The sequence below is a fragment of the Corythoichthys intestinalis genome, chromosome 4 (assembly GCF_030265065.1).
Source record: "Corythoichthys intestinalis isolate RoL2023-P3 chromosome 4, ASM3026506v1, whole genome shotgun sequence".
Taxonomy (NCBI): Eukaryota; Metazoa; Chordata; class Actinopteri; order Syngnathiformes; family Syngnathidae; genus Corythoichthys; species Corythoichthys intestinalis.
Genome location: NC_080398.1, coordinates 12,022,552 through 12,035,879, shown reverse-complemented (window position 1 = coordinate 12,035,879; position 13,328 = coordinate 12,022,552). Strand labels below are relative to the sequence as shown.

Genomic DNA, 13,328 nt, shown 5'->3' with positions numbered 1-13,328 from the left:
GAAAAATAAAATTTAATAAAATCAATAAATAATAATAAATTCAAATTGATTGGCACCATGAACTCATAAGAACAATATGCCAAACCATTTGACCGAAAAAACAAAAATAGAATAAATAGAACAAAAACAAGAGTGTCATTGGACAGAGGGCCAGGTTTTATTTTTGCTTTATTGCACTGAGCAACTTGGTATGCCACCTTATATGATGCTAACAGTGCTCGCTGGTTTACTTATGTAACACTGACGAAGCGGGACGATTGTTTGCAATATTCGGCTCTCTACATACGCTTCGTCATATTTCCTCGTCTTAGCTATTCATATCTCCAGTGCTCTTTGCTGTGTACTCTTGTTTGGTTAAAAAACTACTGCACACACTCTGAAAATGAGCGTGCCATCGCCACCCAGAGCGGATGTGCAATTACACTTTATTCTAGTACGGCAAAAAAGTATGTTCCCTGAGGTCACATGCACCACCCTTGGCATCACTCCACGCCGCCCTGGGGGGGCCCGCCCCACTACTCAAGAAGTACTGCATTAATGTGTATAAGTGAACCTGTCGCATTACCACTAGGCACCACTGACGGAGAACCGTAGCAACAAGAGACCATGTATGTACATGATGTGACCATGAGGAAAAAGACATCAGGGCCATTGTGTTGATTTGTCTATCTCTGGTTGCCATAGTTTTTTTTTTTTTTTTTTTTTTCATTTATAACATTTTCCTGGGACAATACTTTACAGTTAATGTGTGCAACATCGATGGATTTAACATAAAAACACAACTGTTTCACGAATGAGTTGCTCTGTATCTTTCAGCCTGTTTCCTTAAAAAAAAAAAAAAAAACTCCCACTCACAAATTCAGCACTCTCTAAACTCAAGGTAGCACCCTTTAGTCCAAAGCGACGATAAAGTTACCGTCACCGTCTCAGCATTAGTTTTCATTGTGTGGGTCATTGCACTGGTCAGCTGGCTGCAGCAGCCTGGGTGAACCTATATATTTGAGTGAAAGTGTGCAGGCATGTGCGCACTTGCGTGTGTGTGTGGTCTTCTGAATGCCAGCAAGCTTTTATAGACAGCAGAAGGCACGGCTCACTGGGCTCCAGATTTTAAGATTAAACAGCGGCAATGAAGCCAAAAACACACGTTAACTTTCCATTAAAAAAAAAAAAAATGTGAGGACATGCTGAAGGATGAAGAGATACACCAGGGTTGGATTTTAATTTAAAATTGTGATGTTTTGTGTGCAACTATCCAAAGGCTTGTGTTTGCGGTGAGTGTGTAAGTGTGTGCATGCTTGTGTGGGTGCGTATGTGTGTGCGTGTGTCAACTCCCAAGCTGTGAAAACATACTGGAGGTTTGTTGGTCCTTAGTGGCTAATAAGGTGTCATTGTTCAGTTCATGGAGCTGTCCCACATCCTATTCAGATGGTATGTATAAATTGGAACAGAACTTACACAACAATTACTAAACGCTGTGCACCAATTGATGTGCTGGACACTTCAAGGAACAAAAAACACATCCACCTTGGTTAAATGGGACAGCCTACCTTAAAGGATTTTTCCTTTCTAACTTGCACTAGAATAGAATAGAATAGAATAGAATAGAATAGAATAGAATAGCCCTTTATTGTCATTATATGGTTGTACAATGAAATTGTGGAGCATCTCCCTTTACAGTGCAGGACAAGTGAAAAATCTCAAAAGTGGCTTGCAATGGTAAAGTATAAAATCTAAATAAATATAAAATATGTACTGTATGACGTAATCCTATGTTCAAGCAGTGCATTAATTGAAGTGAAGTAACAGCAGTTGACAGTGAAGGCAATGAATACTGTACCAGTAAAAATCTCGAAAGTGGCTTGCAAGAATAAAAGTATAAAATCTAAATAGTATAAAATATGTATGAGGTAGTCCTATGTTCAGGCAGTGCAAATAATTGAAGTGAAGTAGCATCAGTTGACAATGAAGGCATTGCATATTGCGGATTAATATTGCACGTAAATATGTATTGCACATAGAATATGTGTGAATAGAAGTTAAGTTGCAGAAGTTGAGTTACATATTCTAAGATATATTTTACTGTAGTATTTTTTAAAACAACCTTAACACCATATTTTTCATATATTAACTGGGTGTTTTGATTAATGTAATTGCAGGAAAGGCCTCAGGCTCTATTTCATGACCAGTATGAATCCCGATGAAGATGATGATAATGATTATTATAATATCTATGAACTGATGTAATTACTGGAAACACAGGGAACAAAAGTGAGACACTTAAGGCTGAGTTATGCTTCTGCGGCAGACCTACGCTGTCAAGGCAGACCCGATTTACGACCCTCCTCTGCAGCTTGACGTGTACCTCCACAAAATTCTGACTACGCGTCACATCAACGCGTGGTGACGTGACGCAAATGGACTGTGATTGGTCCGCTCAGACTGTTGTTTCCAGTTCAGCGCAAAATCACTGCCATTTACAAACATTTTTGCGCTACATTCAAAAATGGAACAAGCCGTCGAGGGGATCATCGAAGAGGTCCACAGGTACGACCACCTGTACAATGTTTCGTCAATGCATTATAAAGATTTCCAAATGGCAAGCAATTCGTGAAAGGAGATTGCTGAAAATACGGGGCTGGAGGTCAGCGAATGCATAAAAAATGGAAGAGCCTCCGAGACAAGTATGTGTGTGTTCGCAACCAAATGACCACCCGAAGCGGTGATCCAGGCGGCAAAAAGCTGCCAGCTTTATCACTTTATGTCATATTTTTGGTTGATAACCCTAAAATAAATAAAACCAGGCTATCCTAATCTGTGTAAAATGCAAGCCTAAAAAGGTGTGTTTTTAACCGAGACTTAAAAAGACCTAGATCCGCAGTGGTGCAGATTTCAGTGGGAAGGCTATTCCACAGCCTATGGGCAGCAACCGCAAAAGATCGGTCTCCCCACTGCTTAAGTTTCAACCTCGGAACATGTAAAAGAAACTGGCCGGTCGAACGAAGAGTCCTGCCAGAGTTACGGAAGGTTTAAATTTCCCATAAATAAGGCCAATAATAGAATTAAAATCAAACATTAAAAGTTTGAAATCAATTCTAAAATGGACCGGAAGCCAGTGAAGTGATGATAGCACGGGGGTAATGTGCTCACATCTAGGTGTACCTGTTAAAAATCGAGCAGCAGCATTTTCAACAAGTTGCAGATGAGAAATTGAGCACTTGGGGAGGCCAACATAAAGTGCATTGCAGTAGTCCAGCCTTGAGCTTATAAAAGCTATATGAAGAAAAGAGCACAGGTTTGGTGTCAAAAGAGTTTTAATGTTTAATTTTCAACAACCAGCAGTTTAAACATTTGATACATCATCACTGATTGAGAGTGCCTCGGTGCTTTTATGATAACGTGTTTACCATCAAGGCTTCCATTGCAGTTTGGGAAGTTCCATAGCTGCCAGAAATCTGCTATGGCTTCCCACTGGCTGGTTGGAGGACACGGCGAAAAATTGGGCTGGAGAGCTGTCCACAATGCTTTGCACATCTCAGACAAAACGCTGGACACATTGCTCGACGCCAGTTTAATGCTAGCCACTACAGCTTGCTGGCTTCCACCCGAGGCTAGAATTCGTATTGTGACTGCCAGTCTCTGTGCGGCATCAACAGTCAGACAGACCACCTCTGCAACCATCTTCTGCGTCACCTGTGCCTCAACATTTGTATTGTCAACATTTGTTGTTCAATGTTGATGAGCCGAAGATCCACATTGAAGCGTTCCATCTCCATTGCCATTGTTTTCTAACCGGAAGAAAACTCAATGAATTCAACAAGTCCCCCAAAACCACACAAGCACAATGCAACACCCCTCTGGTGGCTTGGCGGTGAATTACAGTGCAACGCCTTCTCTTGCCGCAGAACTATCGAAAGTCGTAGCGACGATGTAGACTCTACGGCGTCACCCCAACGCAGAAGCATAACTCAGCCTTTAGAGTGACGGATGAAGTGGAGCTTGTCCCACCTGACTGTGGGCAAGATGGTGGCGTGCAGCTTAGACTGGTTACTAGTCACTCAAAGGCAAGATATGTTCAAATAAAAGGTGTGACAGAGAGTTTGCAGAGCTGGTGTCAACTAAGTTACATTTCAAATCCAGACTCTAAACAACAATTTAACCCATCATTGCCATCCCCGTTATACAATTTTCCATCCTTCTCTTTGCTCCACCCTCATATAAACCAGGAGGGATTTTACCAGGATTCTTTGCAGCACAATCTTCACAGCATTTTATTGTCTTCCATGTCTTCAGGTCTGCTTGACTACTATTTTTAGCTTGGTGAAGCTGCAGGAAAAATCTCATACCTAGGACAGGTGAGGAGTGAGGTTGCATTTACTTTGTGATGTTATACTAGATCAGGGCCAGTTAGAACATTGTCCTGCCAAAACTCTGGTACATTTTGATACACTGAACCAAGAAAATATTCTTTTATCAGGTGCCGTTTCGTCTCTGGGCAGCATTAAAAACTGTAATTCATACATTGCATTTTGGGTTTGAGATCTATGACACTTCTCTGGCCCACCTTGTAAGTATGAAAATAAAAATATAATCGTGCCGTTTGGGGTTTAAACAAAATTTCTGGAATAATTTGCCTCAAAAGTCAAATAAAACCAATGTCATGGAAGGGAGAATGTTCATTTAGGGGTCCACTGTACCACTATTTAATCATGATTCAGCCTGTGGACAATAGTCCTAATACATTTGTAAAAGAAGTTTGCATTTTAAAGAATCTTTGAACCTGGACATTCTGTTCTGTGCCTTCAAATGCAAACCCTGATCAGAGACATGACTACTACAAATACAAACACAAACTGAACATGTGTATCTTTTCGCAGGCGTGCAACTAGTGACGGCAGGCCTTGTCTCAGACCTTTCAGACCTTGGGACTTGTGCTGCAGGAACAGCAACTTGAAGCCCGATTAGAATGCACAACATCAAAGCTCTGTGCTTTAAAGACTTTCTTTTACTGCTACTGCCAGGAGTCCTGGCTCCTCCATGTCCAGACAGCTTATAAAGGCTTGTTTTTAACCTCACCTCCCTTTTCAACACCCCAAATCGTCTCACTCTCACAGGACTGCTGTTATCAGAATTAAAAGAAGAAAAAAAAAAACTAATGCAGTGTCTGGATTTCTCTTCTCAATGGCACATTTTGTTGCTCAGGTCATCCAATGCTAAGGCTTGACCTCATTAGCCCTTTCAGGTTAATTAAAACGCTTTCGTCCCTTTAAGGAGCCCTGTCTTTCCTCATTGAGTGCAGCTGATCCATCTTGGCGAGCTGGCATCAGACTCGGTGCTGTCGGCCGCTTTAATGGAGTGAACACGGATATCACAGGCAATTGTGGGAGCGTTGTACATGAGGGGGACTGTGGTTTGTTATTTCAGCAGATATGAGTGGGCCGATAGAGAAACGCTGCCTTCCAAGGCCCCAGCAGAGAAAATAGACAGGTCTCTGTGGATCTGGCTTGGGTTCAGATCGTATAGTGAGCGAGATCCTGAGTTGCGTCTGCCTTGATGTGACCTCTGGGAGGATGCTCGATAACGCTCGCTCAAGATGCTCAAGATGAATGAACACTTAAAAGCTCAAAAGAGCCGAGCTGGAGCTCATTGATAAATTGATGAGTGGGCACACATCTTTTTGTGTTTGCGTGTGTCCATTCTCCCGACAGTGGGATGAAGGTTAGGTCTTTATTAAAGATCAACACCGGTGGAGTTGTCCTGTGATGACATCATGTAGCTGAGAAGCAGCTGTGTTTTCTCAGAGTCACTTCAGCAGCAAAGAACTGAACTTGGCGGTGCAATCTGCCAAGGATTATAAATATAGAGTGGGCCTAAATACAAGCTTGTATTTTTTTATGCATATACCGTGCAAAAGGCCACCGCCGCAACAGCCTTGTTGTTTTAATGACCTTTTTCAACAGTCAATGTGACAGTAAATAACAGGAGGCATACAGTTAGCTGGATTACACTAAAAAATACAAACCAAAACTATGAAGAGGTGTGGCATGAAGCCAAAGAAAAATGTGAAATCCAGATAAAAAGGTACAGCTACAGGAATTAATTTAGTATTTTCTAGTGTATGGCATTAACATATAAATCTCCTGAAATTATTAAGTAGCCAATTGGCCACCAGTTTCTCAAACCCCCTGGGAACCACATTAACTGATTTCTCAAGAACATCCAGCCATTTTTGTAGAGCCTTTAAATTTTAAACAAAATTCGAAAAAAAAAAAAAAAACCCAACAACGTTGACTTAAATTCCAATACATCATTGAACGTACACAAACGAAATTGAGAAAAACATTAAAACACATGAATACATTATAAGCATTTTAAAATAGCGGGTTACTTTTTATAACGAGATTGAGTTTGACATCTTAGCCCAAATTATCCATTTTTTGAACGGTTTCTTGGTCTGCAATAGCGTACTGCATGAATGCTATTTTCAGACTGCAAGGCTGCGTGCGGTCACCATCGTAAACCGGATGGGGGTCAACATAGAAGCGCGCTCGCATACAACCCATGCTAGTACTGCTTGTGTTCTGCCGGTAATCTTTCAAAAAAGAACATACTGATAAACACTGCTGCTATGGAACTTGTAGAAACTATTCTAGACATTACAACCATCCACATGTGAAGGATGTTTTCTTCAATCGTTTCCCGAAGCCAGAAACTCAGAGGGAAAAAAATGTGAACAATGGATCAACTTGTGCGGACGTCCAAAAGACCAGTTTAACGCCAGCATGGTGAAGCCATTCACCTTCATATGCAGTAAACATTTTGTTCGGGGCCATGGGCCTACAGATGACAATCCTGATCCATTGCCTGCCCCGAAGAGGTAAGCCATTTACTTATTTTTTAGCGTAGCGTTTTGACGTACTGTTTCTGTCTGACAATGAATGACCTGAAAATAATTAAAATTTTATTTATATATCACAACAGTCATGTAGGCATATTTTTCCTAAAATACGGATATTTAAATAAATTAGCCATGTCTGGCCTTGGTCTTTTTGTAGTAAGCCTGTTCATGCCTACAGGAAGGCTCGAGATTAAACAGCTTTACCTTTTCTGTTGTAAAGAAACAACCTTTGTAAAGACGAAGTGTAAATAAATTAATAGAATTAAGATTTGTTATTAATGAAAAACTAAAAAGTGTTCGCTGGCTGTCACTGAGTAGCACTTGCGATCGCTACACAAAAATGGCAATATAAATTGCCCCCAAGAACGGTCAGAGATGTAAGACAACCAGAGGATATAATATATAAGAAAGACAGGGCATATGGTGGTAAAGGATAACTTTTTTTAACAGGAGAATGTCATTGTCAGTGGCGTAAGGCAATGCACACAAGCAAAAGGTGTCGATAAAAGCACTACCTCTGGATCAGGTCGGCTCTTTTCCCCGTCTTGTTCAGCCCTCGGCAATCAATCCATCTCTTTAAATGATCATTTGTATGCTCTTCCACATCTTTACCAGTGAATTTGGCACCAGGGACATCGTTTTCAGACAGAATTGGGAGGTTTAGCTCAGTAAACATCTCGTTTGTACACTATTTACATGCATCTAGCATGAGGGACACACGTGAGTTTGACCCCCTAGCAACAGTTGCTAACGACATGAATATTAATGAGCAAAGGTGACGTGTTACGTGCGGTACGCTATTAGCGGGCAACAACATCAGAGTGTAACCTGCCTTTTGCACAAAGTCTGATGGAATAGGCTCTATTTAACCCTAATGAGGACAAGCAATATCGAAATGCTATGTAGATTGCTCCTCACATACAGGTAACAGATGCTTGCTCAAGTCAGTACCATGGACAGATACACTGCACAGGTACAATCACCTTGACAAGGCTCACTCTGATTCTAATTTGCTATCTGCATAATACGGAGGTTACAAATCCTCATCAACTTTCCAGTGATCATTTATGGACATAAACGGCAAAAGATTTAAATATTCTTGGTTACAATGGAACCCAATTCCCACTTAAACAAGCCTGTGTGTGTTGTTGGTACCTGGGGGTGCTCCCCCTGGAACAATACTTCACTCTCAGGCCTCCGTGAAGATGTAAATGGATGGTTCGGCTGGTGTTGTGACCTCTCACCCTTACTGCCCCCTGTTTCCTGAACCAGATGCTGCTCCTGTGGACCACGGCCCTCTCAACCTAAACAAAGTAATCCTCCACTAAACAAGATGGATATTGTATCACCACACCAGTAAATACCAGAGGGCTTCGCACACAAAGCTACCTTCTCCTTTCCCTCGGCTGCGTGGACTCAACAGGGGGCTTTGGCAGACGCATTGTTTCATATACACATGCACAAAGACATACTGTAGTCTGTGATTTACGATTCTTTTTAAATGATCCTTTTAAAATCTACATTTGTGGCTTATTACCAAAACATGCCCTCTTGTGGGGAATATAATTGGAGCATGAGGAAAAAGTTGGACGATGTGAAACCCTGGCTGCATGTGCAATGTGTCAGATTGGGCTCAAGCGTTGCATAATGAGACACGTTTGATCTCCCCGGGATTAGGTCAGACTATAGAAACATTATTAGCAAACGTCATGTGGGTTGCACACATGGTTGCATAATAGAATATATGACTCTTTTAGGAGGTGTTTCTTTTGGTCGGAGAAGTCAAATGAAAGCAGATTGTCAGAACATGATTGGGCTGCTAAGTAATAGGACAGGCAATTTGTCCCTCAATTCTAATATTAACGCTGATTTGATTGATCATCTGCGCTAAAAACTTATATGTCCATATACTCCAAAGAAAAGCAGCTTGCATATAAACCTCTGAATCATTCGAAATTAATTCATTAAACGCCTTTTTATTATTAACTTTATAATATTTCTAAAATCATCCCAATGGCTGTGGCACAGCCTGAGGTGCTACATATGGACATGAATGATTGGGATGGAAAGCCAGTCCTCCAATTGTCCATTTCAATGCTCAGAACAAATGTGCCACTGTTGAAGGGAATGTAAATCAACCTGCTTTTGCGTGCAAAACAGTAGGCAGTTTCACACCTATAACCAATGCATCTTCATCACCTCCAAAACTTTATTGGACTTGGGCTTTGTATAAATGTACCGAAAGTAAGTATTTACATATTATTTTAGAAAAATACTTTTGAATAACTAAAAATGTTGCTTCACAGAGTCTAATTGTATGTAATGTATACAACATAAAGATCTCCAATAAGTCCATCATTCAAGTTTCAGAAGTTTATTTGTCAATTTGGGTTCATTCTCTTTTAATGTAATCACGTTGTGTAATTTTCCCCAAATCAAATATGATTATGTCCAAATGTGTATGTTCAGATATCATTTAACTGAAAGGTGACGATTAACAGATTTTATTGAATGTTTGAGTGGGACAAAATGTTTGGTTGTGAATAATCAGTCAGTCATTAATAATAAACAGTACTGCACAATTGCCAAATGCAACAATCAATAAATATTTTTCATAATTTTGAGTTTTTTTTAATATTGATTTGACACAGCAATCAGTTTTAATGTTTCGTTGTTATTTAAAAAAAAAAATAATAATAATAATAATAATGTTTTTCTTCTATGATGTAACTGATACAGTACCGTTATCTGTGTTCCTTTAGTGAAAATGAAGCCCGCCCCACGCTTGACGTTGCTCGTCATCTCGTCCAATCACGCCCCTCCCCAAAATGTTTTCAGCCTATAAGATGAGGCTAAGTTTCTCAAGCGTCAGAAAAGACTTGTCCTCCTGGAGGCCCATCTATGGATACTTCGGCCTTTTCGAACCGCAAAGACCTACAGGTGGAATAAACCGACTTGATGACAGGGAGGTAATATTCGGACTCTTTTAGAGGGGGGGCACTATTTCCGTGTGGCGAGTGGAGATGTCCGAGGAAAATTTGGGGGAAGAGTCGAGCAGCTCCCCGGTTTCCCCCGTGGACAGCCTGAGCCACAGTGAGGGCGAGGCGGACACTCAGCCCAAAAGAAGCGCGCGGAAGCGGAGGCCGAGCAGGAAACACGCCGTCGCCGACGACTCGGACAGTCCGACCCCGTCGGGGGGCAAAAGGGGCAAGAAGTCGAGCAGCAGCGGCAGCCCGCAGTCGCTGGAGGAGCTCCAGAGCCAGCGAGTCATGGCCAACGTGAGGGAGCGTCAGAGGACTCAGTCGCTCAATGAGGCGTTCGCGGCCCTGCGCAAGATCATCCCCACTCTGCCCTCGGACAAGCTGAGCAAAATACAGACGCTCAAACTGGCCGCCAGGTACATCGACTTCCTGTGCCAGGTGCTGCAGAGCGACGAGCTGGATGCCAAGATGTCCAGCTGTAGCTATGTGGCCCACGAAAGGCTCAGCTACGCCTTCTCCGTCTGGAGGATGGAGGGCGCATGGTCCATGTCCACATCTCACTAACACCAGGACGACACAAGCCCAACATGGTAGGTACAAATACAAGGACTGTTTTTTTTACCCCTAAGAAATGTGCAAATATCTTATTTTTCCTGTTGAAATGCTTGGCTGTTTTCCCCTCACAAACATTGTTTAATTGATTTTTTTCCCATCTAGTTTGCATATAGTTTGCATTCGTAAAAGGTCCGCATTATTTTTCCCGTGCAAATTTATGCTTTCTTTTCTTCCACTAAAACGTACTGTGCATGTTGTCAAATTTTGTTTATTGCTAAAAGCATGATTTTTCTCTTTTGCTATAAGTTGCATAATGTCCAATAGCTTTCCCGCCTACTAAAATCCATAGACTTGTTAAAATCATAACAAACTTTCAAGATAACCCTTTATGGGGCAAGTGACTACTTTTTATAATTAAATCCATAGACTTGCTAAAATCATAACATACTTTCAAGATAACTCTTTATGGAGCAAGTGACTACTTTTTATAATAATAATAAAAAAAAAAATAAAAAAAAAAATAAAAAAAAAAAAACATCACGTTTTGGGCCATGACTCAAAATGTCATGTATAACAATTACTTTTACACTTATAATTCTTATTTTAAAATATGTATATGAATAAATAAAATGGTTAATTAATGGTTGATAAAACATTCTTTATAAAATTAAAACGAATAAAATTAGAAATACACTGTAGCCCCCAATAACACTCTAAGTTGATTTTCCTGATTTAAAAAAAAAAAAAAAAAAAAAAAAAGTATTTAACTCATTGTGTGCCATTGCCAAAAATAGACGATACTTCTTTTAACCTGGGATAATTGACTGTGAATGCTCATCATTCAGTACTATTGATGGGGTTAGATGTCCAACCCATTTTGACTGGGAGTGAATGATTACTGCCAATTCTCCCGGTCAAAATGGATTGGACGCCCTTCACCGTCAATGACTGCCATTACGTTAGTATAATAGTGCCCTTGATGCAAAATGCTGTTGTTTCTCAGCTAAATCAAACGCTGAATATTCCTGTCAAAATATATTCTTACTAAACTGCATTGCGCAGTATTTTTTTTTTTTTTTACTAAAATTCCATTGTTAAAACAAAAATTAATGAAAGTTCAACATGTGTTTTGCAGCTGAATTGCATGAATCTGATATTTTTTCACCTAAAATGCTCAATAGTACTTTTAATTCAAATTCATGAGGCTCCAAAATGTTTTCTCTTTAAATTCAAGTCACTTATATTTCCCCCACTTAAATTGCACCAGTCACGTCACATATGCAGTGGCCCTATAAACTGATTGCACTGACATTCAATACTACCACAATAAACACTAATCACTATGTGTGCGTGTGACCCTGTGCAGGTGACTGCTGATTCTACACTTCTCACATTCTGACGGGACATTTCTGGAGTCCAATGCTGGATACATGGGATCACTATTTAAAGCAAAGACCACGGAGGTGCTGCAGGGGATTTTGTTTGTTTGGGGTTTTTTGCAGCCCCCTCACCCCCCACTCCGATGACGGTTTATGTACAAGTTGTTGACGACGAATGTTGAATATATCACGGCTGTTGCCTGTTAAAAAGAATTACTTTTTTTTCTACATGTATTATTTCTGCCACCGTGGAGCAAGGCAGTTTGGTATATGTTTGTGCGCGTGTGTGTGTGTGTGTGTGTACGTGTGATTCTCTACTGGTGGTGAGCCCACATTTTTTAGGCTGTTTTTGTGGATCAAACCTGTGCAAAAAATATTTTCAGAAAACATCTATTTATTTATTGGTAATACATTTAGGAATACATCCTGTGTCTGAAATATAAATACATTCCTATTTTTTATTATCACTTTTGTAAATGTTTGTATATTTTTTTTGCAATAAAGAAAACGACCATATATGCTGTTTCTTTTACCTTCGTTGCTCGTTCTAATTATAGGTCGTTTTTCTGCGTAATTAGACAATACGTGAACAACCACAACACCCAACAATGAAATCACATTGGAAGAAATACGGAATTTGCGAGATACAGCCTTAAAATACGCACACGGCAAAATTACACTTCACGTATTTTTTTTTTCCTCAACATGTAAATTAAGGTCTTGCCTTATACAGTCAATATAAATATATGAAGGTTGGATGAGTCAAGTCACCCAATTTAGGTATATATATTTGCCAGCTCATATATTGTAAATAACAATTTTGCATCAACGTATTTATAGAAATCTACCAAGAGAGCATTTCCATCACTTTACCAAATTCTAAATCATAGCTGATGTTTGCACATAAACGGATTGCTTTAAAAACTCATAATAACAATTGTCTTTCTATAAACAGTACTTGATTAATCCAAGATATCACGCGACTTCCTGCTGTCATCGCTTTGTGGAACGTTTAGGTGACGTGGGAAAGTTTTTCCTCACTGTCCAAAAAGCAAACCGTGACCGTTTGAAGGTGTGTAATTGGCCTTCGAGGCATGTATGGAATTCCCAGATGTCTATGAAATTTAAGGAGGCCGTGAAGGTAGAGTGGACGAGGGGGGCACTCTCACTGTTTGTGTGCGTGGGAGGGGGCTCCACGAACCCACAAACACATACAGAGTGCACCTAAAGATTGACTTGGTGAATTTCACGCTTACATATTGCAATAATAATCATTCCCGTATTATTTTAAACACATCACTCATGACACTGAGCCACGTTCTTCTCTGGATAAAACGACTTTAAATATGTTTCCCCTTTTCAGAGGAGACCAGATGCCAATTGAAGCACACAGAATGAAACCTATTTAGAACAGATGTTAGTATTCTATTTTTTCCCCCATTTTTTGGTGGGGGGGAAGTCACGTGAAATGAGCAGATGTTCAGAGTTTGGTGCAGAAGTAGGCTCACACAGCACATT

At 40.3% G+C, this 13,328-nt stretch overlaps 1 protein-coding gene across 1 annotated transcript; it reads left to right on the top strand.

Moving 5' to 3' along the window:
- The first annotated feature begins 9,793 nt into the window (after window positions 1-9,793).
- LOC130914932 (twist-related protein 2-like) lies at window positions 9,794-12,425 on the top strand. Its single transcript, XM_057834527.1, has 2 exons — window positions 9,794-10,466; window positions 11,798-12,425. The coding sequence occupies exon 1, from the start codon at window positions 9,919-9,921 to the stop codon at window positions 10,438-10,440; it is 522 nt and encodes a 173-aa protein (XP_057690510.1). The 5' UTR covers window positions 9,794-9,918; the 3' UTR covers window positions 10,441-10,466; window positions 11,798-12,425.
- Window positions 12,426-13,328: the final 903 nt, after the last annotated feature.

Coding starts and splice junctions, on each gene's coding strand:
- LOC130914932 (XM_057834527.1), top strand. CDS start 9,919: ATGTCCGAGGAAAATTTGGGGGAAGAGTCGAGCAGCTCCCCGGTTTCC.